Source organism: Salvelinus sp. IW2-2015, linkage group LG16 (genome assembly GCF_002910315.2).
Source record: "Salvelinus sp. IW2-2015 linkage group LG16, ASM291031v2, whole genome shotgun sequence".
Taxonomy (NCBI): domain Eukaryota; kingdom Metazoa; phylum Chordata; class Actinopteri; order Salmoniformes; family Salmonidae; genus Salvelinus; species Salvelinus sp. IW2-2015.
Genome location: NC_036856.1, coordinates 21,071,878 through 21,099,361, shown reverse-complemented (window position 1 = coordinate 21,099,361; position 27,484 = coordinate 21,071,878). Strand labels below are relative to the sequence as shown.

At 42.1% G+C, this 27,484-nt stretch overlaps 2 protein-coding genes across 8 annotated transcripts in view; one reads left to right on the top strand and one right to left on the bottom strand.

Annotated features, from left to right (window-relative positions):
• Window positions 1–27,484, bottom strand: part of mcf2l2 (MCF.2 cell line derived transforming sequence-like 2) — a 130,848-nt gene that overhangs the window by 25,450 nt on the left and 77,914 nt on the right. For all 7 annotated transcript variants that reach the window (XM_024004497.2, XM_024004500.2, XM_070447597.1 and 4 more), the window contains 2 exon segments: window positions 10,237–10,352; window positions 10,712–10,778. In XM_024004497.2, the coding sequence (XP_023860265.1) occupies window positions 10,237–10,352; window positions 10,712–10,778 (183 nt within the window).
• Window positions 12,022–24,202, top strand: b3gnt5a (UDP-GlcNAc:betaGal beta-1,3-N-acetylglucosaminyltransferase 5a). Its single transcript, XM_024004504.2, has 2 exons — window positions 12,022–12,247; window positions 21,132–24,202. The coding sequence occupies exon 2, from the start codon at window positions 21,424–21,426 to the stop codon at window positions 22,540–22,542; it is 1,119 nt and encodes a 372-aa protein (XP_023860272.1). The 5' UTR covers window positions 12,022–12,247; window positions 21,132–21,423; the 3' UTR covers window positions 22,543–24,202.

Genomic DNA, 27,484 nt, shown 5'->3' with positions numbered 1-27,484 from the left:
AAGTGAAGTGGTCGGTGGGACCATAGGGCGATGCGATCATGGGCAAGGGACATTAACAGAGTGGGTCCAAAATTGGGGAAAGCTGAACTTTATGCAAATACTCTGACATCGCGGCACAACTGACCAGTCTTTGCTCTCTATAGCTTCCAACCCCTACTGGATTGGCTGTTGACACCTAGTGTAACCGATGTGAAATGGCTAGCTTGATGTGTGCAGAGGGTCCCTGGTTCGCGCCCGTGTCGGGCTGTTACATTGATGCTGTTGACCCGGATCACTGGTTGCTGCAGAAAAGGAGGAGATCGAAAGGGGGATGAATGTAACCGTGAATGTAACCGATGTGAAATGGCTAGCTAGGTAGCGGTGGTGCGCGCTAGAAGCATTTCAGTCGGTGACGTCACTTGCTCTGAGACTTGAAGTAGTGGTTCCCCTTGCTCTGCAAGAMCCGCGGCCATCCTGGATGGCGTGTGTGTGGAGCGTGATGATTTCTTAGTGATGTGGACACCGAGAAACTTGAAGCTCTCGACCTGCTCCACTACAGCCCTGTCGATGTGGATGGGGGCGGGCTCGSCCCTCCATTTCCTGTAGTCCACGATCAGCTCCTTTGTCTTGCTGACGTTGAGGGAGCGGTTATTGAGGTCTCTAACCTACTCCCTGTATGCTGTCGAACATCGTCATTGTCCTCTGTGATCAGGCCTACCACCGCCGTGTCGTCGGGAATTTTAATGATGTTGTTGGAGTCGTGCGCGACCACACAGTCATGGGTGAACAGGGAGTACAGGAGGGGACTAAGCACGCACACATTAGGAGTCCTCATGTTGAGGGTCAGCGTGGCAGATGTGTTGTTGCCTACCCTCTCCACCTGGGGCCGGCCTGTCAGGAAGTCCAGGATACAGTTGCAGAGGGAGATGTTTAATCTCAGGTCCTTAGTGATGAGCTTGGAGGGCACTATGGTGTTGAACACTGAGCTATAGTCAGTCAATGAACAGCATTCTCACATAGGTGTTCCTTTTGTCCAGGTGGGAAAGTGCAGTGTGGAGTGCGATTGAGATTGCGTCATCTGTGGATCTGTTGGTTCGGTATGGGAATTGAATGTATCCAGGGTGTATGAGATGATGGGGTTGTGAGCCATGACCAGCCTTTCAAAGCACTTCATAGCCACAGATGAGTGCTACGGAGCGATAATAATTTAGCCAGYTTACATTGGTGTTCTTGGGCACAGGGACTATGGTTGTCTGCTTGAAACATGTTGGTATTACAGACTGGGTCAGGGAGAGGTTGAAAATGTCAGTGAAGACACTTGCCAGCTGGTCAGCGCATTCTCTGAGTATGCGTCCTGGTAATCAGTCTGGCACTGCGGCCTTGTGAATGTTAACCTGTTTAAAGGTTCTACTCACATAGGCTACGGAGAGCGTGACCACACAGTTGTCCGGAACAGCCGYTGCTCTCATGCATGGTTCAGTTTTGCTAGCCTCGAAGCACATAGACGGTATTTAGCTCATCTGGTAGGCTCGCATAACTGGTCAGTTCGCGGCTGGGTTTCCCTTTGTAATCTGTGATAGTTTGCAAGCCCTGCCACATCCGACAAGTGTCAGTGCCGGTGTAATAGGATTCAATCTTGACGCTTTGCCTGTTTGATGATTCATTGGAGGGTGTAGTGGGATTTCTTACAAGTGTCTGGATTAGTGTCCCACTCTTTGAAAGTGGCTACTTCTTAGCAAAGAGCAATTTCTCAAGCAAGAATTTTGCTAGGACTGCCTTGGAATGGTCAGAGTGGGAAAAAAACAGCTGTTATTTGCAGAGGTTTAGAACCCTCTTCTTATTGGTTAATGAACTAATTTACTGTGTGGTGGTGACACCAAGCAGGCCAAAACTCCATCCCACCAAAACAGGAAGAAATTTCAGTCAGTCTTACACTAAAAGGATATTAACATAATTTTCACAATTGCACAGTATTATGTATTATTCCAACATCATAGTGTGGAAATATATATCTAAACACAGAAAAATCACGTTTTTCACTGCACTGGACCTTTAAAGTCGATCTCTGTGTGTGTTATGACAGTGATTAAGAAGTTGCAGAATGTTTTTGGGGGGGCTACGATGAGAACAAAGTTTTTCTAAATAAATTGGCTTAGGCTATAAATACATAATGTTACCGCTTTGTTTTCCCTGGCCAGATGGGGCAGTTATTTCTTACACTAAATTTCTTGTATTATTGCCTATAGCCAAAAATAACTTTGGGATATTAGATCTCACCAGAAATTCAACTTCCCTGAACTGGACACTTTCTTTGAACATCCCGAGGCAGTTAGCAGCCCCACTCATCCCGGGTTGCAACACAAAAACGTCAACGCCGGAGAAGAAGTGGGGTTCTAGTCAGACTCAGGTGAAGAGCAAACCATCCAATGCTTCCGTGTTTATTACAGGCTGACCACAGCGCTCTCGTCGCATGCGKTGCAAAATAAATTTAGAAATCTATGTTATTCAATTATTACCCCCATACTGCTCTCGCGCGCCAACAAGCATCTGCGTTGCCAAGGAATAGAAATCAGTTCCATTTCTGATGCAGATCACGCTGCAAGTCCTGCCTCTCCCATCTCCTCATTGGTTTATAGAAGCAGGTACCCACGTGCCATCTCCTCACTGGTTATACCCACGTGGGTGACTGAAAGACGAACGAGGTCAGTGGCGGTAATGCACCTAATTTGTGAAGGTTGCCAATCGCAACATAAAGTCAAGAGAATAAAAAGCCTGGAAGGAAGAGAGATGACTAGAAACGATTCGGTTGACCATTTTATGTGTGGATTAATTGGCGGAGTAGAGGACCTTGTGCATTTCAGGTAAAATAACAACTCAATGTTTTTATCCCAGGACAAATTAGCTAGCAACAGCAAGCTAGCTAAATAGGACAAATTAGCTAGCAAGTGCAAGGTAGCTAGCAAGTGCCATAAATGTTTAATGCTTTTCGACCTGTCCCCAAATTAATTTAATTGGTTCAGAGTTTGTTTTGATATTTTAACCTGCGTGTCTTGATCACGTTTTGTGTGGGACAAAATAAATGTATGCACGATGGCGCACGCGCGCAGCCGGTTTGGGTTCCGTGTTACTCTCTAAAGTTCAGGAAAATAAAATAGACAAGCTCAGGGTGAGGATCTCCTTCCAGAGAGACATAAAGGGACTGTAACATACTCGGTTTTACAGATTCATGGCTCTCTCCGGATATATTGTCCCCGTCAATACAGCCAGCGGGGTTCTCCTTACATCATGCGAACAGGAAGCAAGAACTCTCCAGGAAACACAGAGGTTTAGGGGTATGTCTCATGATTAACAACTCATGGTGTGATTGTGGTAACATACAGGAACTCAAGTCCTTTTGTTCTCCCGATCTGGAATACCTTACAATCAAATGCTGACTGCATTACGTCCCAAGATAATTTTCTTTAGTTATTGTCAATGCTGTTTCGATCCCGCGGACTGGGAAATGTTCCGGGTCGCATCAATGAATAGTATTGTAGTATACGCTGACTCAGTGACTGGGTTCATCAGGAAGTGCATGTTGTTCCTACGGTGATGATTAGAACTTACCAAAACCAAAAGCCATGGATAGATGGCAGCATAATGCAATTATATTTTTGTCAAAATGACTAAGACTAGACTAAATCTAAAAAGCGTGCCTAAATGAACAATGCTTCACACCGACAGCGTGGTAAAGAAGGCTCAACAGTGCCTCTTCAACCTCATGAGGCTGAATAAATTTGTCTTTGTCCCCAAGATCTTCACAAACTTCTACAGATGCACCATTAAGAGCATTCTGTTGGGCTGCATCACCGCCTGGTACGGCAACTGCACTGCCGACAACCGCAGAGCTCTCCAGAGGGTGTTGCGGTCAACGTAGTCTCGCTTTGCCATTCCTCCAAAATCCCGTTGTTGTCACACCTCCCTAGAGAATTTTGCATCGCAATGGTGGCTCCCATAAAATTACAGAATATTTTCAGTTAAAATAATTACACAAATAAAAGCAACAAAGAACGTAATATTATGAAAGTAAACACACATTTTGTGAGTCTACATTGTCATTGGTTTCAGTACAACGTCTTCTTTCTCTCTTACATTACTTCTTTAACGGTGACATTTAAGATCATTTCCATTCTAGGATCTCAGCACTACAGCTGAAATCAACTGTTTGTGACCTCAGTCTGCATACCAAATGAGCAGACAGTTTGTTCTTCTCACGGTTTAAGTTCAGTTTGTGGTTGCTGATCCACAACAGTAGTTCCTCATAGTCCAATTTTTGCAATAGGCTTATTTGGAAGTTCTYGAACTTGGGTAGAACCTGCTAGTTGTCAAAGCAAACACCTTCTGATCAAGAAGCACACTTGCTAGATGATAGAGTGCTTTCCAGACTCTTGCTTCAGCTCACTGTCTTTAGTAAATCATTGCAAGAGGTGGTCTCAAATGGTCTTGCTGACTTTCTGTGCAATATCAAACTGGACATGTGCCACTTGATATTGGATGAGGTCTTTTGTGAGGCGCACATGGTATTCGCAGTTCTTACATCAAATACTTTGGTATTTCTCTGTGCCGATAACCTTGAAGACATATACCAATTATTTCCAAAGGACACCTACATATCCATGACTTTGTACTAGAATGAGTTGTAACAGTGACATTTAATAAAAGGAAAATAAGGTTTTAACATCTGAGACTGACATGCAATATGCAACACATTTGCAATGATAAACTTTGGTGCCACATAAAATGGGCTTCATCAGTTACTTAATTGTCAAGGAAAAATACAAACAATGTATGAATTATCTAGGTTACAACTGTCACTATGACCAACTGCCTATATTATTCAATGTAGCCTACAAATGTGAGCCTGTAGGACTTGTGCAACACTGTTTTTAACCTATATGATAAGTCTACGAAGAGTGTAATGATTAATACTGGGATAAAAAACAAACAATAGTACACCTGTAGCTGCATGGCCTATTGCATTGACAAAAGTTATCTGTAGATAGCTACTGAATGTTGTTAGAAGGTAGAGCACTTTTAAGTACGCAGTGATCACTTTTGTTCTTGTCAGAGCCGATGATGCACCAAAAACCGGTGCTTGTAGCGGTTGAATTCCCATATCTGGCGGCTGGTCATCTGTCACTGGGGCTTGGACCCTGAATAAGCCTCGTCTCGCAGCACTCTTCGTATATTTTGGTACTTCTGAGGGTCGAGACAGATCGAAAAGATGTGCTGCGACTAACTATAGAACTTGCTCTTTCCGTCACAAAACAGACCATTCTTTCCACGTCATTGGCACTTCTTCATATGAGTAGAAGATTGCGACAGGAGCCATATAATTTACTGCTTTTGAAAACGCACCACTCAGTGTGACAGGTTGCATTATCTATACTAAAGCCATTGTGTAGTCCGGTCGCAATAAAGACGATTTAACTTACAAAAGGTTATGTTTTTTCCTGTTACAGTCGTACGGTTCACCATAAACACGGCATACATCAACATATTTTGATGGGGTTTAAATCTGCAATTTCATGGACATCCTCACACACTGTTGCACTTACGACACTAATCTAGTGAGCACCTTTGATGCTCCGCCCAAGCAAGGCATTTGATTGGTTTCACATGTTGCGAGGCGTCACTGATTTATACCTGGTTCCCACCCATTTCTAGCTGACTTTGTGCCACAGGCTTCCTGTTTAGGGAAGTCTGGTTCTCAAAAAGGCTACGGGCAGCCCAACACATCAGAGCACAGTGCTTGCCCTCCAGGATATCTACAGCACCCAGTGTCACAGGAAGGCCAAGAAAACCATCAAGGACCTCAGCCACCCAAGTCTTGGCCTGTTCACCCTGCTACCATCAAAATGGCGGAGACTGTACAGGTGCATCAAAGCTGGAACTGAGAGACTGATTTTATTTAACCTTTTTTTAACTAGGCAAGTCAGTTAAGAACAAATTCTTGATAAACTGCTTCTATCTCCAGACCGTCAGACTGTTAAACAGTCATCACTAGCCAGCTACCACCCGGTACTCTATCCTGCACCATAGAGACTGCTGCTCTATGTACATACTGTAGTCATTGAACACTGGTCACTTTAATAATGTTTACATACCGTTTTACCCACTTCATATGTACAGTACCTTCAGAAAGTATGCATACTCCTTGACTTATTCCACATTTTATTGTATTAGAGCCTGAATTTTACTAATTTTATTCAACTATTACCATACACCTGCAACAAAGATAGCTCAGATGTGAGTGTCTTTTGAATTTTGAATAGCCTGAATTAAAAAAGTATTGTTCTCACGCATCTACACAATACCCCATTATGACAAAGTGAAAATATTGTTTTTAGAAAGGTTTGCAAATGTATTGAACATGAAATACAGACATATCTAATTTACATAAGTATTTCTTACCCCTGAGTCAATACATGTTAAAATCCCCTTTGACAGCGATTTCAGCTTTGAGTCTTTCTGAGTAAATCTTTGCACACCTGGATTGTACAATATTTGCACATTATTCTTTAACAAATTCTTCAAGCTCTGTCAAGTTGGTTGTTGATCATTGCTAGACAGCCATTTTCAAGTCTTGCCATAGATTTTCAAGCTGATATATGTGTGTATTGTTATTGTATTGCTAGATATTGCTGCATTGTTGGAGCTAGAAACATAAGCATTTCGCTGCACCTGCAATAACAACTGCAAAACTGTCTACATCCAATAAACTTTGATATCGCATGCCCACGTGGCGTGGAGCTCTATGGGTCCCTGTGGAACCTTTTGTTTGTCCCTTGGCTCTCGCTGTAATTCAACCCGACCTGAGAGTGAGTGATCACAGGGTAGACAGGCTCATACAGGGCCTTACAGAAAATGGGTGTCAATTACATTAGGCGTCACACGTAAAACACAAAGACCCCAAGACAATACAGTGCCCACTGTCAATGGAGCTCTCTCAGCCAATCACAACACAGGGTTTGTTTGTTTATTTCCTACTTCTTGCTCTGGTGATGAGGCATATCATATGGATCCTACATAGTTAAAAAAAAAAAAAAAAAATATTGTTATTGAATATCCAAAACATACAATATACTTGCAGTGAAGCCGCTCAACAACTACATCATACCAGTCATCCAACAGACTCCCATTCAGAGCGACACACAGAAGCATCCAGGGTCAATGCCCTGCTCAAGGGCACGTTGACAGATCTCCCACCAGGCCAAAAAACATAAACCCGAACCCTCCAAGTTCCCCCCCCCCCCCCCCCCACCGTTCATTCAAACGTACCTTTTATTATGTTATATTTTGACCTCTTTTTTCTTAACTTTTATCTTTGACCATCATTCGATCTCCCACACAGCAACTCCACTCCCACTTGTCTCCAATTCCACATCCCAACCCTCAGCCCATCCCATCGATCTCTGCTGGCCACCCACTACGCAACACGTCTTTCAACTATGCTGTGATGTTTAACGTACAATTTCAATCTATCTAATCAAATAGAATCCACAGATTGCGAGTTCACAATAAATACTTTTACAAAGAGCATTAGTAATTGACTGACCCGGTCTCTCCAGATCTCCGAACAGTACTATTTCTATGGTCAATTTTAGATCAATGCTATGCATTTTCAGCCATTCCTGAACCTGAGACCAGAAACTGGCTACCTGAGGGCAATACCAAAATAAATGGTCTATTGATTCTGTATCCTCACAACAAAACCTGCAGGGCTTCGATGATTTTATTCCCCAAATATTCAACATTTTGTTGGTGGCAAGAATTCTATATAATAATTTTAGCTGAAAAACACAAAGTCTTYAATGTTGCGTTGTTTTATATATCAACTCATACACCCATACCATGGAATTGGTACATCAAAAATCTCTTCCCAACTATTTGCAATCTGTATAGCACAGTTGACAACATCCTGGTCCTCAAATGAAACTGGTAAACTTTCCTATTTATGCCATCTTTATTCCTCTGACAGTTTTGATCCTTTATATTGGGCAGACAGACCAGTTCCCTACCTCCTCCCGCTGCCACCTGCCTCCTCCATTTTTGCGGTAATGCTGTAATCAATTGGTTGTACTCTTGGATTGAGCAGACCTTCCTGTACAATTCTGATAACTCTATGAAGGACATAACTCTACCATTACAATTTACAATATAATTTAAGAACAAAATACCCTTTTCAAACATCTTTCCCATAAATACAGGTATTTTATCAACCAGCACATTTGAGTTCAGCCATAATATTTGTTCTTCTTTCAGGGGGATGAAATTGAAATTGTAGCCAGCTCTGCAATGCTTGTTTGAAAAAGAGAGATACTTTGAAAAAAGTATAATTTTCAATTAATTGAAAATGAGACATGGCAATCTGCACAAAGGCAAAAAGGCCATGTTTAAACAATGGATGAGCTTTTCTTAGTAATCTACTTGAGAACCATTTAGGGTTCAAGGAAAATTTTGGAATAAGTGAAGCTTTTAGAGAGAAGTTTAGTGCTTTTATATTTAATAATCTCAACCCACCCAATTCATATTCATTATATAAACTCAACAAAAAATATAAACGTCCTCTCWCTGTCAACTGCGTTTATTTTCAGCATAACATGTGGAAATATTTGTATGAACATAACAAGATTCAACAACTGAGACATAAACTGAAGTTCCACAGACATGTGGACTAACAGAAATTGAATAATGTGTCCCTGAACAAAGGGGAGTTCAAAATCAAAAGTAACAGTCAGTAACTGGTGTGGCCACCAGCTGCATTAAGCACTGCAGTGCAGTGCAGGGGAATGGCCCTAGCCCTTACCCTCCGATCCAACAGGTCCCAGATGTGCTCAATGGGATTGAGATCCGGGCTCTTCGCTGGCCATGGCAGAACACTGACATTCCTGTCTTGCAGGAAATCACCACAGAACGAGCAGTATGGCTGGTGGCATTGTCATGCTGGAGGGTCATGTCAGGATGAGCCTGCAGGAAGGGTACCACATGAGGGAGGAGGATGTCTTCCCTGGAACGCACAGTGTTGAGATTGCCTGCAATGACAACAAGCTCAGTCCGATGATGCTGTGACACACCGCCCCAGACCATGACAGACCCTCCACCTCAAAATCGATCCCGCTCCAGAGTACAGGCCTCAGTGTAACGCTCATTCCTTCAACGATAAACACAAATCTGACCATCACCCCTGGTGAGAGAAAACCGCGACTCGTCAGTGAAGAGCACTTTTTGACAGTCCTGCCTGGTCCAGCGACGGTGGGTTTGTGCCCATAGGCGACATTGTTGCCGGTGATGTCTGGTGAGGACCTGCTTTACAACAGGCCTACAAGCCCTCAGTCCAGCCTCTCTCAGCCTATTGCGGACAGTCTGAGCACTGAGATTGTGCATTCCTAGTGTAACTCGGGCAGTTGTTGTTGCCATCCTGTACCTGTCCCGCAGGTGTGATGTTCGGATATACCGATCCTGTGCAGGTGTTGTTACACGTGGTCTGCCAKTGCGAGGACGATCAGCTGTCCATCCGGTCTCCCTGTAGCGCTGTCTTAGGCGTCTCACAGTACGGACATTGCAGAGTCAGTAGAAAGGCCTCTTCAGTGTCCTAAGTTTTCATAACTGTGACCTTAATTGCCTACTGTCTGTAAGCTGTTAGTGTCTAAACGAACATTCCACAGGTGCATGATCATTAATTGTTTATGGTTCATTGAACAAGCATGGGAAACAGTGTTTAAACCCTTTACAATGAAGATCTGTGAAGTTATTTGGATTTTTACAAATTATCTTTGAAAGACAGGATCCTGAAACAGGGACGTTTCTTTTTTTGCTGAGTTTAGATAGGCACGTTTTATTTTGTCTGGTTTAGCGTCACAAAGTAAGCAAAATATATTTTGCTCACATGATTTTAAAAACAAGTCATCAGGAGTAGGATCCTACATAGATAACATACCTGTACAATATGTTCTACTGAGAGCTTCCAGTACAAAAAGGGGGGGAATAAACTGCCCAAACCACTTGTTCCATGTGAGTGCCTGCAGCCAATGAAAGCATGGCAGTTGTTAGCAATGGGAGACTTGGGATAGGAAGATGGTTCCCTCAGGATTGTTATCATTTTGCAGCAGGGATAGGGACCATGCCAATCCTTTTTCTTTTGATGTCACAGGCACATTTGTCTACTCGCTGGATATGGAAATGCAATTCAGAAAGAGACAGAGGAAATTTGCTTACCTGTTGTGAAATTCATATATTTCTGGGAGATTGCCAAAAAGCACATCTTTCTTGTTCTCCAGTGCTGTAGGGATTAGGGGGGAAAGCTCTGTGTTGTCCAGCTCGGCAGCGTACCCCTGGACAAGAAAATTACATTCAAAGCCAATAAGTAAAACTATGACGCCTCTGTGATAATGTGAACCCAATAAAACCCAGTCCTTCACATGGCTTTACACCTAACATCTGAATGAACATTATATGAACATAAATCAGTGACAGTTTGAGTAGCCTAATGGCTCATCTAAATCGACAAAGCAAGCACATTTTAAGTTCAACAAAAGTTCATACAGTATTCTGAAATGGCCAGACCTGATGCAACATTTGCAATGTCAGGTTTTATGTTCCCTAGGTGCAGTTAGCAGAGAAAGGAGAGCCTTCTCTACTGTCTCTAACATTATTGCCACTAATTCACAACGTGTCACAGTAACAAACGCACCTCCATGATGCTCTGCAGCTCCTCGACGTACAGCCTCTCAGTTTCAATCAGCTCATTCATGATGTGTCTAGGGAGGAAAAATACAGGATCCGTCAATACACACCAATTACAGAGAAGCCCTTTAGTGGTATTTGTCAGTGCAGATAAATTAATAAAACCCAGAATGGAGACTCRAATTGCCACTCATATCCTAAATGCTTTGTCAAAGTTCTCCAACCAAATAATCATCCTCATCAGGAGGTGGGTGTGCACTCAGTCGAAGGTGGAAAACACGGTCATCAAACAAACCCAAAAGATGCTCCGCTAGATATAGAAGCACAGCACCCCAGACATGAGGTACATGGGGGGGAAAACAAGGCCTAACAGAGGAGGTTGTTATAAAACCAAGGAGCTTGAGCAAAGCTAACATTTCCAGACTTTAATGGCCCCTTTAATGTGCACATGAGTTCTGAGGTCTTGATTTTTATGTGCCATCACGAGCCCATCGAGACACTGAGTGCTGTTTGATGTATGAGCACATTTTATAGGTCAATAAAGCTCTTCAAAGGCACCCGCCACTCTCACGGAGGCAGGCATCTGTCATATCATAGGTGACTGCCTTCCCAAGTCCCAACACAATAGGATATTTGCATATCCATTTTTGGCTGTGGGAAGGCAGCATCGTGTGAATAAATATCATGGACAGAGACGCCTTCATTGAACCCCTGGGGGAAAAAACATTCCATGAAGTCATGTGCCTAGCCTGTTATTGGTGCTCCTAAGTAAGACAAGTTTTCTTGAATGCCCTAGTGGACAGTGTTTATATTAATGATAATTACTTGGTCGTTCTCCCTCAAGTTGTTTACACTAGCTAAATGTATTAGTGCATAAACGAGCTGAGACGTCTACAGCCCTCTGTGTGCCAAGAAGAAGATAAAATCACCCTCCAACCAAAAAGCAATGCTTTAACTATATAAAACAAAGAACGTATACATGTCATGTACTAAAAGAACACCTTGCCAATGTCAGTTTGTCCTGTGCATACCTGACTTTGTATGGCTACAATCCCTTCCCTAATGTGACCCTCGGGAACACTGAATTACTTTTATTATGAAGAGTATGTACTACCGGATGCAATTCAGATGACAAATTCCAAGCTCTGACATAGAATCCAGCCTCACTCCTGCTGGTTGGCCTCACTGATTTGATAATAACTTGAGAAATCATAGACTGACTAAGCCGAGGCAGGCAGAGGGAGTAAAGGGGCTGGGCTTTCCCCCTCTTGCCCAGCAGTTTCCTCCCCCACCAGTCCCACTCTGCTCTCTCACTCTCTCACAGTCACACAGATGGAGAGACATATACAGACAGAGCAGCTCAGGTAGCAGCCCTGAACCCTGGAGTATACTACACAGTTACGCTGTTGTTCCCTACACACAGACAGGAAAGAGAAAAAGAGTGTGAAAGAGGGGGATAGTGCTCATCTACTGGAAAGGAGGGGCAGGGGAGAGTACTTTTCTGTACTTTTCCCAGAAACACGTGGATGGAACCCACAGGCTGGTAAGTGATCAGGGAGAGGGAGGTGTGGGGGTTTTATGCTCTAGCTGAAAGACTGTTTATAATACCTTAGGGTGCTCAAAGCAAGAGTTCACACTGTTTTTACAGTTAGCCTGTGGGGAGATGTCCATTAACAGTAGAATCATCGCTGGGATGAGGAGGGAGAGAGGGGGGGAGAGGCCAATCCCCTTTCATAGAATTGGAACCTAACCTCTCTTGGTAGGTTTTAAACAATAGACACAGGAAATCTAACAGAATAAAAAACACAATTATACTCAACAATGATATAGAAAATGAGGTCATTTTAGAGATCATTGGTAGATATGATAAAACATCTGCTAATACAAATAAGAGCTCTGTTTAAGTGTTCTTATCTATAGTGGTTAGTAGCTCCAATTTTTCTTGGGTAGAGGCTTTTCAGCACATCAAGCTTACATCACATTGTGAATACAAATTTGTTGGATGCATTTGCAGTTAGTTTTGGTTGTGTTTCAGATTACTTTGTGCCCAATAGAAATGAATGGTAAATAATGTATTGTGTCATTTGAGTAACTTTTATTATAAATAAGAATAAGAATATATGTTTCTAAACACTTCTAAATTAATGTGGATGCTACCATGATTACAGATAATCCTGAATGGGTCGCCAATCATGATGAGTGAGACAGTTACAGAGGGTCAAAGATCATACCCCCAATCATACCCCCTCTCACCATTACCAATAGGTTAGCATGTCTTGGGGGTATGATTTTTGACCCTCTGTAACTTTCTCAATCATCATGATTGGCGACCCATTCAGTATTATCCGTAATAATAGGCACAAAATAATCTGAAACACAACCAAAATGAACTGCAAATGCATCCTAGAAGTTAGTAAAGTCAAAATCTTGATGTAGTCATTGCGCACTAGGAATATGGGACCAAATACTAAACTTCTGACTACTTTATTCATAAGAATCTTTAGGGATGTCAATCATTTTTTTCTCCCCAATTTCGTGGTATCCAATTGTTAGTAGTTACTATCTTGTCTCATCGCTACAACTCCCGTACGGGCTCGGGAGAGACGAAGGTCGAAAGCCATGCGTCCTCCGAAACACAACCAAGCCGCACTGCTTCTTAACACAGCGAGCATCCAACCCGGAAGGCAGCTGCACCAATGTGTCGGAGGAAACACCGTGCACATGGCGACCTTGGTTAGCGTGCACTGCACCCGGCCCGCCACAGGAGTCGCTGGTGCTCGATGAGACAAGGACATCCCTGGGACATCCCCGGCCAAACCCTCCCTAACCCGAACGACGCTAGGCCAATTGTGCGTCGCCCCACGGACCTCCCGGTCGCGGCCGGCTGCGACAGAGCCTGGGCGCGAACCCAGAGTCTCTGGTGGCACAGCTAYCGCTGCGATACAGTGCCCTAGACCACTGCGCCACCTGGGAGGCCCTTGACCCCTACCTTTTTGAGTAAAACAAACAAAATTTCTTTCTTTGATCAATTTTATTAGTATAAAATGTCGATATAGCAAAATAGCTTTTTTGTCAATTACATCATCCATATATCAGTTTAAAATCATAACATTTTTCAATTACCCCTCATTTTTACCATTGAAGGTGGGCTTGTTTGAGTGGTAAGGCGACTGTTAAACGAAAGCCAAGGAGTGAAGTCGGGGGAAGTGCATCTGCGACAGCCAAAAGCGGGACACTGATGTGGTTTTCAACAGCAAGGCTCCATTGTTTCTAAAAGTTGTTCTTTATAATGTTGAATTAAACGTGTCTCCAACCCCCATATCACACGCTCACAAACTCTACATTCGTGTGTACATTGTACAATCAATTGGTGAGAGAAAGCATCAAATATCACATTTATGTGCGCATATCCACTGTATACATGGATTGCGGCAAAGTTGGTTCCTGTGTCAGTGATGTCTTTGGTCACGTTTGCGTGGGTCAAACAAAAACACCCTAATGAGTGGTTGATAATAGAGCCTCCCACAATGCAGGCGATGGCTGCAGAATGAAGTTGGTGAAGAGCAATTACAGAAACTTGCAGTCAAAATTTTATGACCTTTGATCACATGATATTTTTGGACAATTTTTTTGACAAGGTCGGACAATTTCTATCCCCATAATTCAACACTTTAAAAAAGTGGTGACCAACGATGGTCATCTTCTTGGCAAAAGTGATCTGCTCGAAAGCGCCCAGTGTTACAATTGCAGGGTTAAATGTAACATTTAAATTCCCCCACTCTCTGTTGCATTGTTTACGACCAGTATGTCCTAGAAACGTAGTTACAGGGATTTTCCTCGTTTGTGCAAAAGTCCATTGTCTGTCATCCGTTCTCTCTCCTCTGTGACCCGGAAACAGTGGAGTGTGTCAATTCATTAGTAGGCAAACGGAAGACGGTCTCCCCTCCTCGATAGCCTCCTTTTGGCGAGGGAGCACAAGTGTTTCCCTTCGTGAAAGACTTTAAATTTGTCACACCCCCCTTGGAATCAGCTATTGTTTTCTCYAAGATGAAAAGCTACTTATCATTTTATCTATTGAATGTATTGCACAACTAGTTATATTTGTTTTGATCACTTTACACATTTATTTTGGGATTCCAGCCTGTAAATGTAATTTGGCTGATGACACGCGATTGGAGAATGAGTCATTTCATAAATTTTTCGTCCACTTTACGTCTCCTCGCCACCTCTCCTCGATTACCTTTGACCATTTTCAAAAAGGAGGCCAGAGAGGACGGAGGACGCAGGAGTTGAGCAAATCTATACTGAACAAAAATATAAATGCAACATAACGATTTTACTGAGTTACAGTTCATATAAGGAAATCAGCCAAATTAAATACAGTGGCAAGAAAAAGTATGTGAACCCTATCCACAGAATATTTTGGCAGTAGTGCTGTGGAACATCCAGGTACTCTTTTGCGAACTTCAGACGTGCAGCAATGTTTTTTTGGACAGCAGTTGCTTCTTCCGTGGTGTCCTCTCATGAACACTATTCTTGTTTAGTGTTTTACGTATCGTATACTTGTCAATAGAGATGTTAGCATGTTCCAGKGATTTCTGTAAGTCTTCAGCTGACACTGTASGATTCTTCTTAACCTCATTGAGCATTATGGCTCTTGCAGTCATCGTTGCAGGATGGCCACTCCTAGGGAGAGTAGCAAAAGTGCTGAACTTTCTAAATGTATAGACAATTCGTCTTACCGTGGACTGATGAACATCAAGGATTTTAGAGATACTTTTGTAACCCTTTCCAGCTTTACGCAAGTCAACGGTGAATGTTTAAATTATGTATTCAATATAGACAAGAAAAATACAATAATTTGTGTGTTATTTGTTTATGCACACTGTGTTTGTCTATTGTTGTGACTTTTATGACCAATTTATGCAGAAATACAGGTAATTCCAAAGGATTCACATGCTTTTTCTTGCCACTGTAAATCTAATCTATGAATTTCACATGACTGGGCAGGGGAGCAGCCATTGGTGGGTCTGGGAAGGCCCACCCACTGGGAAGTGAGGCCTAGCAATCAGAATGAGTTTTTACCCACAAAAGGGCTTTATTACAGATATAAATACTCCTCGGTTTGATCAGCTGTCCGGGTGGCTGGTCTCAGACCATCCCGCAGGTGAAGAAGCCAGATGTGGAGGTCCTGGGCTGGCGTGGTAACACGTGGTCTGCGGTTGTGAGGCCGGTTGGATGTACTGTCAAATTCTCTAAAACCACGTTGGAGGCGGTTTATGGTAGAGAAAATAACATTKAATTATCTGGAACAGCTCTGGTGGACATTCCTGCAGTCAGCATCCCAATTTCACGCTCCATCWAAACTTGAGACATCTGTGGCATTGTGTTGTGTGACAAAACTGTACATTTTAGAGTGGCCTTTTATTGTCCCCAGCACAAAGTACACCTGTGTAATGATCATGCTGTTTAATCAGCTTCTTGATATACCACACCTGTCAGGTGGATGGATTATCTTGGGGATTTGATCTAGCAACCTTTCGGTTACTGGCCCAACGCTCTAACCACTAGGCTACCTGCCGCCACTAACAGGGATGTAAACAAATGTGCACACGAGAATGACGATGCATGCCGTCTCCACGAGAATGACGATGCATGCCGTCTCCACGAGAATGACGATGCATGCCGTCTCCACGAGAATGACGATGCATGCCGTCTCCACTAGAATGACGATGCATGCCGTCTCCACTAGAATGACGATGCATGCTGTCAGGGCAGCTCATTGTTGTGCACCACCCGTTTGCCTAAATCTGCTGCTGTAATGATATCTTGTTGTTATGGTGACTGTTTTGTACAGACTTCAGCAATTCCATGGCCTCTGTTGGTTTAAAGCCCCTCCATTATTGAACTTTGCGCTGGGTTAGCTTTTGCATTCATTCACAAAAGTTACTTCCCTAGAATCAAATTAACTTGTGAATACTATTAGTAGGTCTCTGTGTCTTGTATGYAGGAAGTTAGAGGTAGATTCGTGAGCCAACGCTAACTAGCATATTAGCTGTACCCAAAGACTTCCAGTCTTTGCGCTAATACTAGCTTCCTTCATACTGGACGCAAGACATAAAAATGGTATCRACAAGTTCATCTGACTCTAGGGAAGTAAATAAAGGGCAGCATCACCAAAATCKCAAACTATCCCTTTAAGATACTTCACACTGAACAAGCACAGAGGGTTGACTCTGACTGATGAACACGGTGAATAGGCCATCATCATTGAATAGATAGATACAGTTGAAGTCGGAAGTTTACATACGCTTAGGTTGGAGTCATTAAAACTAGTTTTTCAACCACTCCACACATGTCTTGTTAACAAACTATAGTTTTGGCAAGTCGGTTAGACATCTGCTTTGTGCATGACACAAGTAATCTTTCCAACAATTGTTTACAGACCGATTATTTCACTTATAATTCACTATCACAATTCCAGTGGGTCAGAAGTTTACATACACTAAGTTGACTATGCCTTTACACAGCTTGAAAAATTCCAGAAAATTATGCCATGGCTTTAGAAGCTTCTGATAGGCTAATTGACATAATTTGAGTCAATTGGAGGTGTACCTGTGTATGTATTTCAGGGCATACCTTCAAACTCAGCGCCTCTTTGCTTGACATCATGGGAAAATCAAAAGAAATCAGCCAAGACCTCAGAAAAAAATTGTAGACCTCCACAAGCCCAGTTCATCCTTGGGAGCAATTTCCAAATGCCTGAAGGTACCACGTTCATCTGTACAAATAGTATGCAAGTATAAACACCACGGAACCATGCAGCCGTCATACTGGTCAGGAAGGAGACGCGTTCTGTCTCCTAGAGATGAACGTACTTTGGTGCGAAAAGTGCAAATCAATCCCAGAACAACAGCAAAGGACCTTGTGAAGATGCAGGAGGAAACAGGTACAAAAGTATCTATATCCACAGTAAAACGAGTCCTATATCGACATAACCTGAAAGACCGCTCAGCAAGGAAGAAGCCACTGCTCCAAAACCGCCAAAAAAAGGCAGACTACGGTTTGCAACTGCACATGGGGACAAAGATCGTACTTTCTGGAGAAATGTCCTCTGGTCTGATGAAACAAAAATAGAACTGTTTGGCCATAATGACCATCGTTATGTTTGGAGGAAAAAGGGGGAGGCTTGTAAGCCAAATAAACACCATCCCAACCATGAAGTATGGGGTTGGCAGCATCATGTTGTGGGGGTGCTTTGCTGCAGGAGGGACTGGTGCACTTCACAAAATAGATGGCATCATGAGAAAGGAACATTATGTGGATATATTGAAGCAACATCTCAAGACATCAGTCAGGAAGTTAAAAGCTTCTTCGCAAATGGGTCTTCCAAATGGACAATGACCCCAAGCATACTTCCAAAGTTGTGTCAAAATGGCTTAAGGACAACAAAGTCAAGGTATTGGAGTGGCCATCACAAAGCCCTAACCTCAATCCTATAGAAAATGTGTGGGTAGAACTGAAAAAGCATGTGCGAGCAAGGAGGCCTACAAACCTGACTCAGTTACACCAGCTCTGACAGGAGGAATGGGCCAGAATTCACCTCACTTCGTTTGAAACGTTTGACCCAAGTTAAACAATTTAAAGGCAATGCTACCAAATACTAATTGAGTGTATGTAAACTTCTGAGCCACTGGGAATGTGATGAAAGAAATAAAAGCTGAAATAAACCATACTCTCTATTATTATTCAGACATTTCACATTCTTAAAATAAAGTGGTGATCCTAACTGACCGAATACAGGGAATTTTTACTAGGATTAAATGTCAGGAATTGTGAAAAACTGAGTTTAAATGTATTTGGCTAAGGTGTATGTAAACTTCCGACTTCAACTGTAGAGCACACAGGGATGGATGTAAGCACTGAAAAAGAACAGAAATTCAATATTCTAATCAAATTAGTGAAAATTGTATGAAACAAATTTGCCCTGCCCTGACCTCCATTGCTGCCTAATTCTTCTGTGGAAGTTAGTCACTACGGCCTCTGTGACATAGCATATAATAAATTGTCTAGAGGCTTCCTGTATGCTGAAAACCACTTGTAGGTAATAGGCCTATTTGTATCTTGACTCCAGCAAATAGACTGACACTAAAAACCTCCCATTGGGCACAATCTGGTTGAATCAATGTTGTTCAACGTAATGTGTCAACGTATTGTGACGTGAAATCTACTTGGAAAATACATTGGATTACAAGTCATCAACCCATAAGTCATCCATGTAAAATGTTGTTTTGAGGGTGTCATTTCTACCACAGGATTGTGTCATCATGGTAACCACTTTTCAACATAGATAAACCTTAATATAAGATGTGAATCCAACATATCAATTATACATTTGTTGAATTGTGTTTGGTGGTCAATGCAACCAAATATTACCAGATGTATCTTCTGCTATGATAGTTCCATCTGTGCCACTGACTTAGTGTGACTTTAAATCCAGTTTGTCTACAAATGATGAATTGTTATGTTGGATTCACATCTCCAACCAAAAATATAAGATAATGAATAGGATTAATTAAAATCAAACATTAAATGCACTTTAAATAAAGTTGAATTTGATTTACTCCTAATCTTTAATTTAAATGTTTGGTTGAGATGGAGACTATTAATGATTAATTTGTAGACAAACTAGAATTTACATTTACATTTAAGTCATTTAGCAGACGCTCTTATCCAGAGCGACTTACAAATTGGTGCATTCACCTTATGATATCCAGTGGAACAACCACTTTACAATAGTGCATCTAACTCTTTTAAGGGGGAGGGGGGGGTTAGGAGGATTACTTTATCCTATCCTAGGTATTCCTTAAAGAGGTGGGGTTTCAGGTGTCTCCGGAAGGTGGTGATTGACTCCGCTGACCTGGCGTCGTGAGGGAGTTTGTTCCACCATTGGGGTGCCAGAGCATTAAGAATTAAAGCCAGACTAAGTCAGTGGTACAAAAGATACATCTCCTTCAAACAGTTGATATTTGGTTGCATTGACAACCAAACACAATTCAATATTAATTTTGTAATACAGTAAATAGCCTAAAGTTAAGGCTATCTTACAAACTAAAGTAACAGTATTTATTCAACCTTAAAATGAGTAACACATCCATGGCCACATTGAGGTTAATGTAATAACTATAAATGCCTTCTTATGTAATCATAGAAAATCACTAGCACTATGTACTTTTAATGTAATCTCAACTACAATCCAGGTCATTTCGTTGTGCTATTAGATGAAGCACAGTGAGAACACATGATTAAATTGTTGTATGAATAAAAAATATCTAATAATGTATTCCCATTTCAACTTTGTTGAATTTTTAAATGGTTGAAAGCGCAGTGATAACATATTTACATGACAACTAAACCAAACATTTGGCATTGTTTTTCCATTGGAATTTGGTTATGCCTTTAGATGGTTGAAAGCATAGTGATAACACATTGGGAAATCAACAAACTTCTGGCTGTCTTTTCAAGTGGGTGAATACAGGTTGAAATCTCATTGATCAACCAAATGTTGCCCAAATGTCCAAGTTTAAATGACGTGGTGTGCCCAGTGGACTACTTCAAGGCATTTCATATCATCGGTTTCAACTATAACATTTGTAGGCTGCAAAACAACAGTCAGAAAACAAATAAAGGCTAGGAGGAACGATTAAATAATTTCCCTCAGTAATGTCCTCGCGCCCTGCATTCATAGTAGGCTTATTAAATCCGTTTGAAAAGGTAAGGTCAAAATGAATTGGTAAACATGTAGGCTTACCTTACCTACACTAATTGGTCGCGAATTCAATTGCGAGCCATGACGCTTCTCTTGTGTAGCGAGCACTGAGCATACGTGTTTTTTTACAGCTTTCCTTCTTTTATTTTGAATCATTGGAATATGAGAACATTTATAATTTCGCCTTTAGCCTTGTTGTTATTTCATTCCGATGAGTAGGCTGATTGAAAAGCCACAATACCAGTTTGTGTTCATAGACCTACAATCAATATTGAATTTGGACTGTCCAAGCTTTGTTGACTAATTCGACCCACGGTTGTTGTTTGGTCGTCACTAGTTACCACTGCCACAAAGTCATAAACCCTGCCTATTTTAACAATTTATCTTATTAAAATGTGATTTTAAACCTAACATTAACCACACTCCTAACCTTAAATTAAGACCAAAAAGCTAAAACATTTTTCATGAATTTGTAGAAAATAGACCATTTTGACTTTGTGGCTGTGGTAACTAGTCTCGCTCCAGTTGGTACAGAATAGGCGGGCGCAATTGATTTAAGTAGCCCGGCAGAGTTCGCACTTTAGCACCATTGGAATAACTTCAGAAGTCCAAACACAGGTTTAGCCAATTGTTCATATTTTTGTCTTTCTCTTTTCAGATCTTATGATGTGGGTCGCTCTTTGACCGGACTGTGTGGACACGGGTAGCAAAACAGTGATGACTCGAGACATACTTGTCTCAACAATACAGTCACAGTAGAGAGCGGAGGAGATGAAATTCAACGAAATACCAACATTTCTCAAAGGAGCCCATGTCTCCAGTTGGGTCAATATGATGGAACTCATGCACTCCCAAATCATTTGGAATAATTGTGAAAGTAGAAGCCTCTCAAAGGCAACTACCTATTGGACTTGACAAAAAAACGGGGTGAGGGCAGGAAGGATCGCAGAATGTTTATGAATTTCAGAAGGATCAGAAGATGTCAATGTGTGCAGCTGGTGACGACAGGCTTTGTCCTGTCTGTGTTGATGGTTTGCTGGGAGCAGCTGGACCACCATGTGGAGAACCGCTACTTGGTCAACAGCTATGACTTCATCAACAAGAGCTTTGGCATCAGCCAGCAGGAGTCGGAAAGCCTGAGCAACTTCCTGTACCTCATCAACCACCATGACAAGTGTAACAGCAATGAAGTGCTGCTGCTGCTGTTTGTCAAATCTTCCCCAGAGAACCTGGAGAGGAGACAGGCCATCCGGGCCACCTGGGGGAATGAGAACTACATCCAAAAGGAGCTGGGGGCCACCGTGAGGGTGGTGTTTGCCCTGGGGGTCTACTCCAACCCCCAGCAGAGGGGCAGTGTGCAGAGAGGGCTGCTGGGGGAGGACCAGGTCTATGGGGACCTGGTCCAGCAGGACTTTGTGGACACCTTTCACAACCTCACCATCAAACTGCTGCTGCAGTTCCGCTGGAGACACACCTACTGCAGCAAAGCACGCTTCCTCATGTCAGCCGACGACGACATCTTTGTCCACATGCCCAACCTGGTGCACTACCTGCAGGGCCTGATCCAGCAGGGGGCCCGGGACCTCTGGGTGGGCCACGTGCACAGGGGAGCCCCCCCTATCCGCCAGAAGGACAGCAAGTACCACGTGCCTTATGAGATGTACCAGTGGCCCTCCTACCCAGACTACACCGCGGGGGCAGGGTATGTAGTCTCAAGGGACGTGGCTGCCAAAATCTACCAGGCAACTCTGTTCCTCAATGCCTCGCTGTACATTGACGATGTGTTCATGGGCATCTGTGCCAACGCCATGGGGGTGTCTCCCCAAGAACATGTTTACTTTTCAGGGGAAGGGAAGGCCCCCTATCACCCCTGCATCTATGATAAGATGATCACCTCTCACGGACATGTGGCAGACGTCCGCTACCTGTGGAAGGCAGCTATGGACCCACAGATTCATGACATTTCCTCTGGCCAGGTGGGAAAGCTGTACTGCACAGCAGTGAAAATCATGCTCCTCTGTAAACCTTACTATTTAAATACCTATCCATGCAAGGCAGCCTTTTCATAGTGTACTGTTAGGCTGCACAGAATGTCACTGCAGTCTTTTTCATTTATATTTCAGTGTCTGCAGCTGGTATCATTTTCAAAATGAAGACCAAAGGCATGTTCTTGACCATATATTCACCATACCTGCCTTGGCTTGATGGATACTGCAGTTGTACTTTGTGGTTTAGCTAATTGTGTGATGTAAACAGACGTTACAGAGTTCATGTTTTGGCTGCAGTCAATAAGTCAAAAGTGAAAAATCCTTCAAATTAAATTTTGCTAGCAGTGTTTTTATTCAGTTTACCATTGCTCATTATCTGTATCATACACATTTTATAATCCCTCTTCTCTCTACAGAGCTAACGCTATGTCTTCCCCTGTTTCACTTCTCCTAAAATGTCAAGCTGCAAACCAGGAGTAGACAAGGGAATTTCCCAAAACAATCTGCTTCAAACCACATCCTGCTCACTAAATCATTCCATATGAACTCTGCTCCCCCATCTCTCCCGTCTTTGTCTGGGTCCCCCAAAAAGGCAACATGCAGTATTTAGTGACACTGCAGACAGGAATTCACTGGCACCAGAGGGAGGAGTGAAGCTAGATTTGGATTCAGTATAGATCTCTAGGGGCCCTAGCCCACAGTACCATGCGTCAGGGACTTAGGGCAAATAAACAGTGCTTCTCCATTGTGGTTGAATGAAAAATGCAGAATGTGACGAAATCCACTGTGGGATGGAAAAACTCAATCTCTCAACCTTATATGGAATAAATTGACTTCGTGCAGTTTTATCCGGTACTACTTTATGCTTTAAGAGATGCTGCCAGTGATGGGAAATCAAAATCAACCAGGATGTTGCTATTCATGTGTTTTTAAAATCTATTGTGTACAAAAAAGCCCTCTTATGCAAAAATACCCAGAACTGTTACGGGACATTTTAGCATATCAGGTGACATACAGTATGTACAGTAGCTGTTGTATGTTTCAAATACACATGACCTACATTGATGCCTGTGCTTATCAGAAGAGGGGAATGCAAATGTCATTTCACTTCCTGTGTCAGATGTGTCAGAGATTATACTGCCTTTTGCATCCGTACAATCTAACAAATCCCTTAGACGTGGCAAATAATGTTTTCAAAATTCTGAATAAAATGACGAGTGTTCCATATCAGGAGGCATTGTGCAGGCTGAAATTAGAGCAGGAGACATTCCACAAGCAGGTGTGTGGTCACCTGGTGCTCACTGTCAGCTGGGAGGCTCTGCCTTAAGTCTCTCTTCATCTCTACAAATCCTCTCTTCAGACAGCTATACTGTGTGTGCTATGCTCTCCTAAACTCTCCTTTCAATTGTCACTTTCTGTCTGTGACCTCTCTCAAAGTGCCTTAAAACAAGCTAATGGTTGAGGAAATTGAGTTTCACCCATAGGAGGGAAAAGCTGTGCCAAAGGGAACTTTTTTGGATTCATACACTGGGTACCTTACATCCAGCAGGGCTTAATGATGATTTTGACATGAGGGTCATGTTTCAATCTGATTTCCACGATCCCTGGCTATGTGGTTCTTGTAATTTATGACAGTTCTTTAATCCGTTACCCCCTTACTATGCTGAACAAAAACAAACGCAATATGTAAAGTGTTGGTCCCATGTTTCATGAGCTGAAATAAAAGATCCCCAACATTTTCTATATGCACAAAAATCTTATTTCTCTCAAATTTTTAGCACACTTTCCCAAAATAATCCATCCACCTGACATGTGTGGCATATCAAGAAGCTGATTAAACAGCATGATCATTACACAGGTGCCACTTGTGCTGGGGACAATAAAACCGCACTCTAAAATATGCAGTTTTGTCTTACAACATAATGCCACAGATGTCTCAAGTTTTGCGGGAGCGTGCAACTGTTAAGAGAATTCAATGTTAATTTCTCTACCATATGCCGCCCCCAACGTTATTTTAGAGAATTTGGCGTGTATCCACACCAGCCCAGGAACTACACATCCGGCTTCTTTACCTGTGGGATTGTCTGAGACCACCCACCCGGACAGATGATGAAACTGAAGAGTATTTCTGTCTGTAATAAAGCCCTTTTGTGGTGAAAAACTCATTTTGATTGGCTGGGCCTGGCTCCCCAGTGGATGGGCCTGGCTCCCAAGTGGGTGGACCTACCCAAGCTAAAAAAAAAAGTATATTTTAATATGTTGCAAGTATACTTGCAACAAGTAATAGACAGTACTTCAAATATGTGATGTACTTTTCTAGTATATCTTAAGTGTACTATAAATATACTATCATTACACTTCAACATTTTTATTAAATGTGTACTTTATATTCATTGTTTTTTCAGTCTTAATATATTATAAATATGCTATCATCACACTTCAATACACGTATTAAAAGTGTAGTTTAAATTCATTGTTTTTCCAGTCTTTTAGTATACTATAAATATACTATCATCAACTTTCAATATGCTTATTAAAAGTGTACTTTAAATGAATTGTTTTTCAATATTTAAGTATACTATGTTCACTATCATTAAACTTCAAGTTCAAACATTTTAATTGTAATTTAGTATATTCATTCAAAATACACTTGGACTTGTATTTAAGTTTAAGAATCTATTTTATGTAACTCTGCTTGTGAGTGATCAAGTGCACTATAAGTATACAGTAACTTGCAAAAGTATTCATACCCCCTGGAATGGGATTAATATTGATTTATTTTTATTTATTTTTATTTCACCTTTAACCAGGTAGGCTAGTTGAGAACAAGTTCTCATTTACAACTGCGACCTGGCCAAGATAAAGCAAAACAGTGCAGCACAAACAACAACACAGAGTTACACATGGAATTAAAAAACATACAGTTCATTATTTACTTTTCTGCTCTTTTGCACACCAGTATCTCTTCTTGCACATGATCATCTGATGATTTATCACTCCAGTGTTAATCTGCTAAATTGTATATTCGATTTATTGCCTACCCATGCCTTTTGCACACATTGTATATAGATTCTATTTTTTTTTCTACCATGTTATTGACTTGTTTATTGTTTACTCCATGTGTAACTCTGTGTTGTCTGTTCACACTGCTATGCTTTATCTTGGCCAGGGTCGCAGTTGCAAATGAGACTTGTTCTCAACTAGCCTACCTGGTTAAATAAAGGTGAAATAAAAAAAATAAAATAATAATACAATAGAAAAGTCTATACAGTGTGTGCAAATGAGGTAGGATAACGGAGGTAAGGCAATAAATAGGCCATAGTGGAAAAATAATTACAATATAGCTATTAAACACTGGAGTGATAGATGTGCAGAAGATGAGTGTACAAGTAGAGATACTGGGTGCAAAGGAGCAAAATAAATAAAATAGAAACCGTATGGGGATGGGTAGTTGGATGGGCTAATTACAGATGGGCTATGTACTGTACATGTGCAGTAATCTATGAGCTGCTCTGACAGCTGGTGCTTAAAGTTAGTGAGGGAGATATGAGTCTCCGGCTTCAGTGATTTGTGCATTCGTTCCAGTCAGTGGCAGCAGAGAACTGGAAGGAAAGGCGGCGAACGAGGAATTGCTTTGGGGTGACCAGTGAAATATACCTGCTGGAGCGTGTGCTACGTGTGGGTGTGCTATGGTGACCAGTGAGCTGAGATAAGGCGGAGCTTTACCTAGCAAAGACTTATAGATGACCTGGAGCCAGTGGGTTTTGGCAACGAATATGAAGCGAGGGCCAGCCAACGAGAGCATACAGGTCGCAATGGTGGGTAGTACAGGGGTTGGTGACAAAACGGATGGCACTGTGATAGATTGCATCAAATCTGCTGAGTAGAGTGTTGGAGGCTGTTTTGTAAATGACATCGCAAAAGGCAAGGATGGTAGGATGGTCAGTTTTACAAGGGTATGTTTGGCAGCATGAGTGAAGGATGCTTTATTGCGAAATAGGAAGCGTTCTAGATTTTATTTTTGGATTGGAGATGCTTAATGTGAGTCTGGAAGGAGAGTTTACAGTCTAACCAGACACCTAAGTATTTGCAGTTGTCGACATATTCTAAGTCAGAACCGTCCAGAGTAGTGATGCTGGGCGGGCGGGCAGGTGTGGGCAGCGATCGGTTGAAGAGCATGCATTTCGTTTTACTTGRATTTAAGAGCAATTGGAGGCCACGGAAGGAGAGTTGTATGGCATTGAAGCTAGTCTGGAGGTTTGTTAACACAATGTCCTTCCAGGATACCCGGGCCAGGTCGATTAGAAAGGCCTGCTCGCTGAAGTGTTTTCGGGAGCGTTTGAAAGTGATGAGGGGTGGTTGTTTGACCTCAGACCCGTTACGGACGCAGGCAATGAGGCAGTGATCGCTGAGATCCTGGTTGAAGACAGCAGAGGTGTATTTGGAGGTCAGGTTGGTTAGGATGATATGAGGGTGCCCGTGTTTACGGATTTGGGGTTGTACCTGGTAGGTTCATTGATAATTTGTGTGCGATTGAGGGCATCAAGTTTAGATTGTAGGATGGCCGGGGTGTTAAGCATGTCCCAGTTTAGGTCACCTAACAGCACGAGCTCTGAAGAAAGATGGGGGGAAATCAATTCACATATGGTGTCCAGGGCACAGCTGGGGGCAGAAGGTGGTCTAGCGCAAGCGGCAACGGTGAGAGACTTGTTTCTGGAAAGGTGGATTTTTAAAAGCAGGAGCTTTAATTGAATGGTCATTTCTTGTSAACAATGAACTCAAAATACTCTGTAATGTCAAAGTGGAAGAAAAAGTCCAAAACAAAAATTAAGATTAATAAAAATTAGATAACTAAAATATAGTCGTTGCATAAGTATTCAGACCTTTTGTTTAGGCAAGCCTAAATTASTTTTTGGCTTAACAAATCACATAATAAGTTACATGGATTCTGTGTGAAATAATAGTGGTTGAGATGATTTCTGAATGAGTAACCCTTCCTCTGTCCTCAATACATAGAACATCT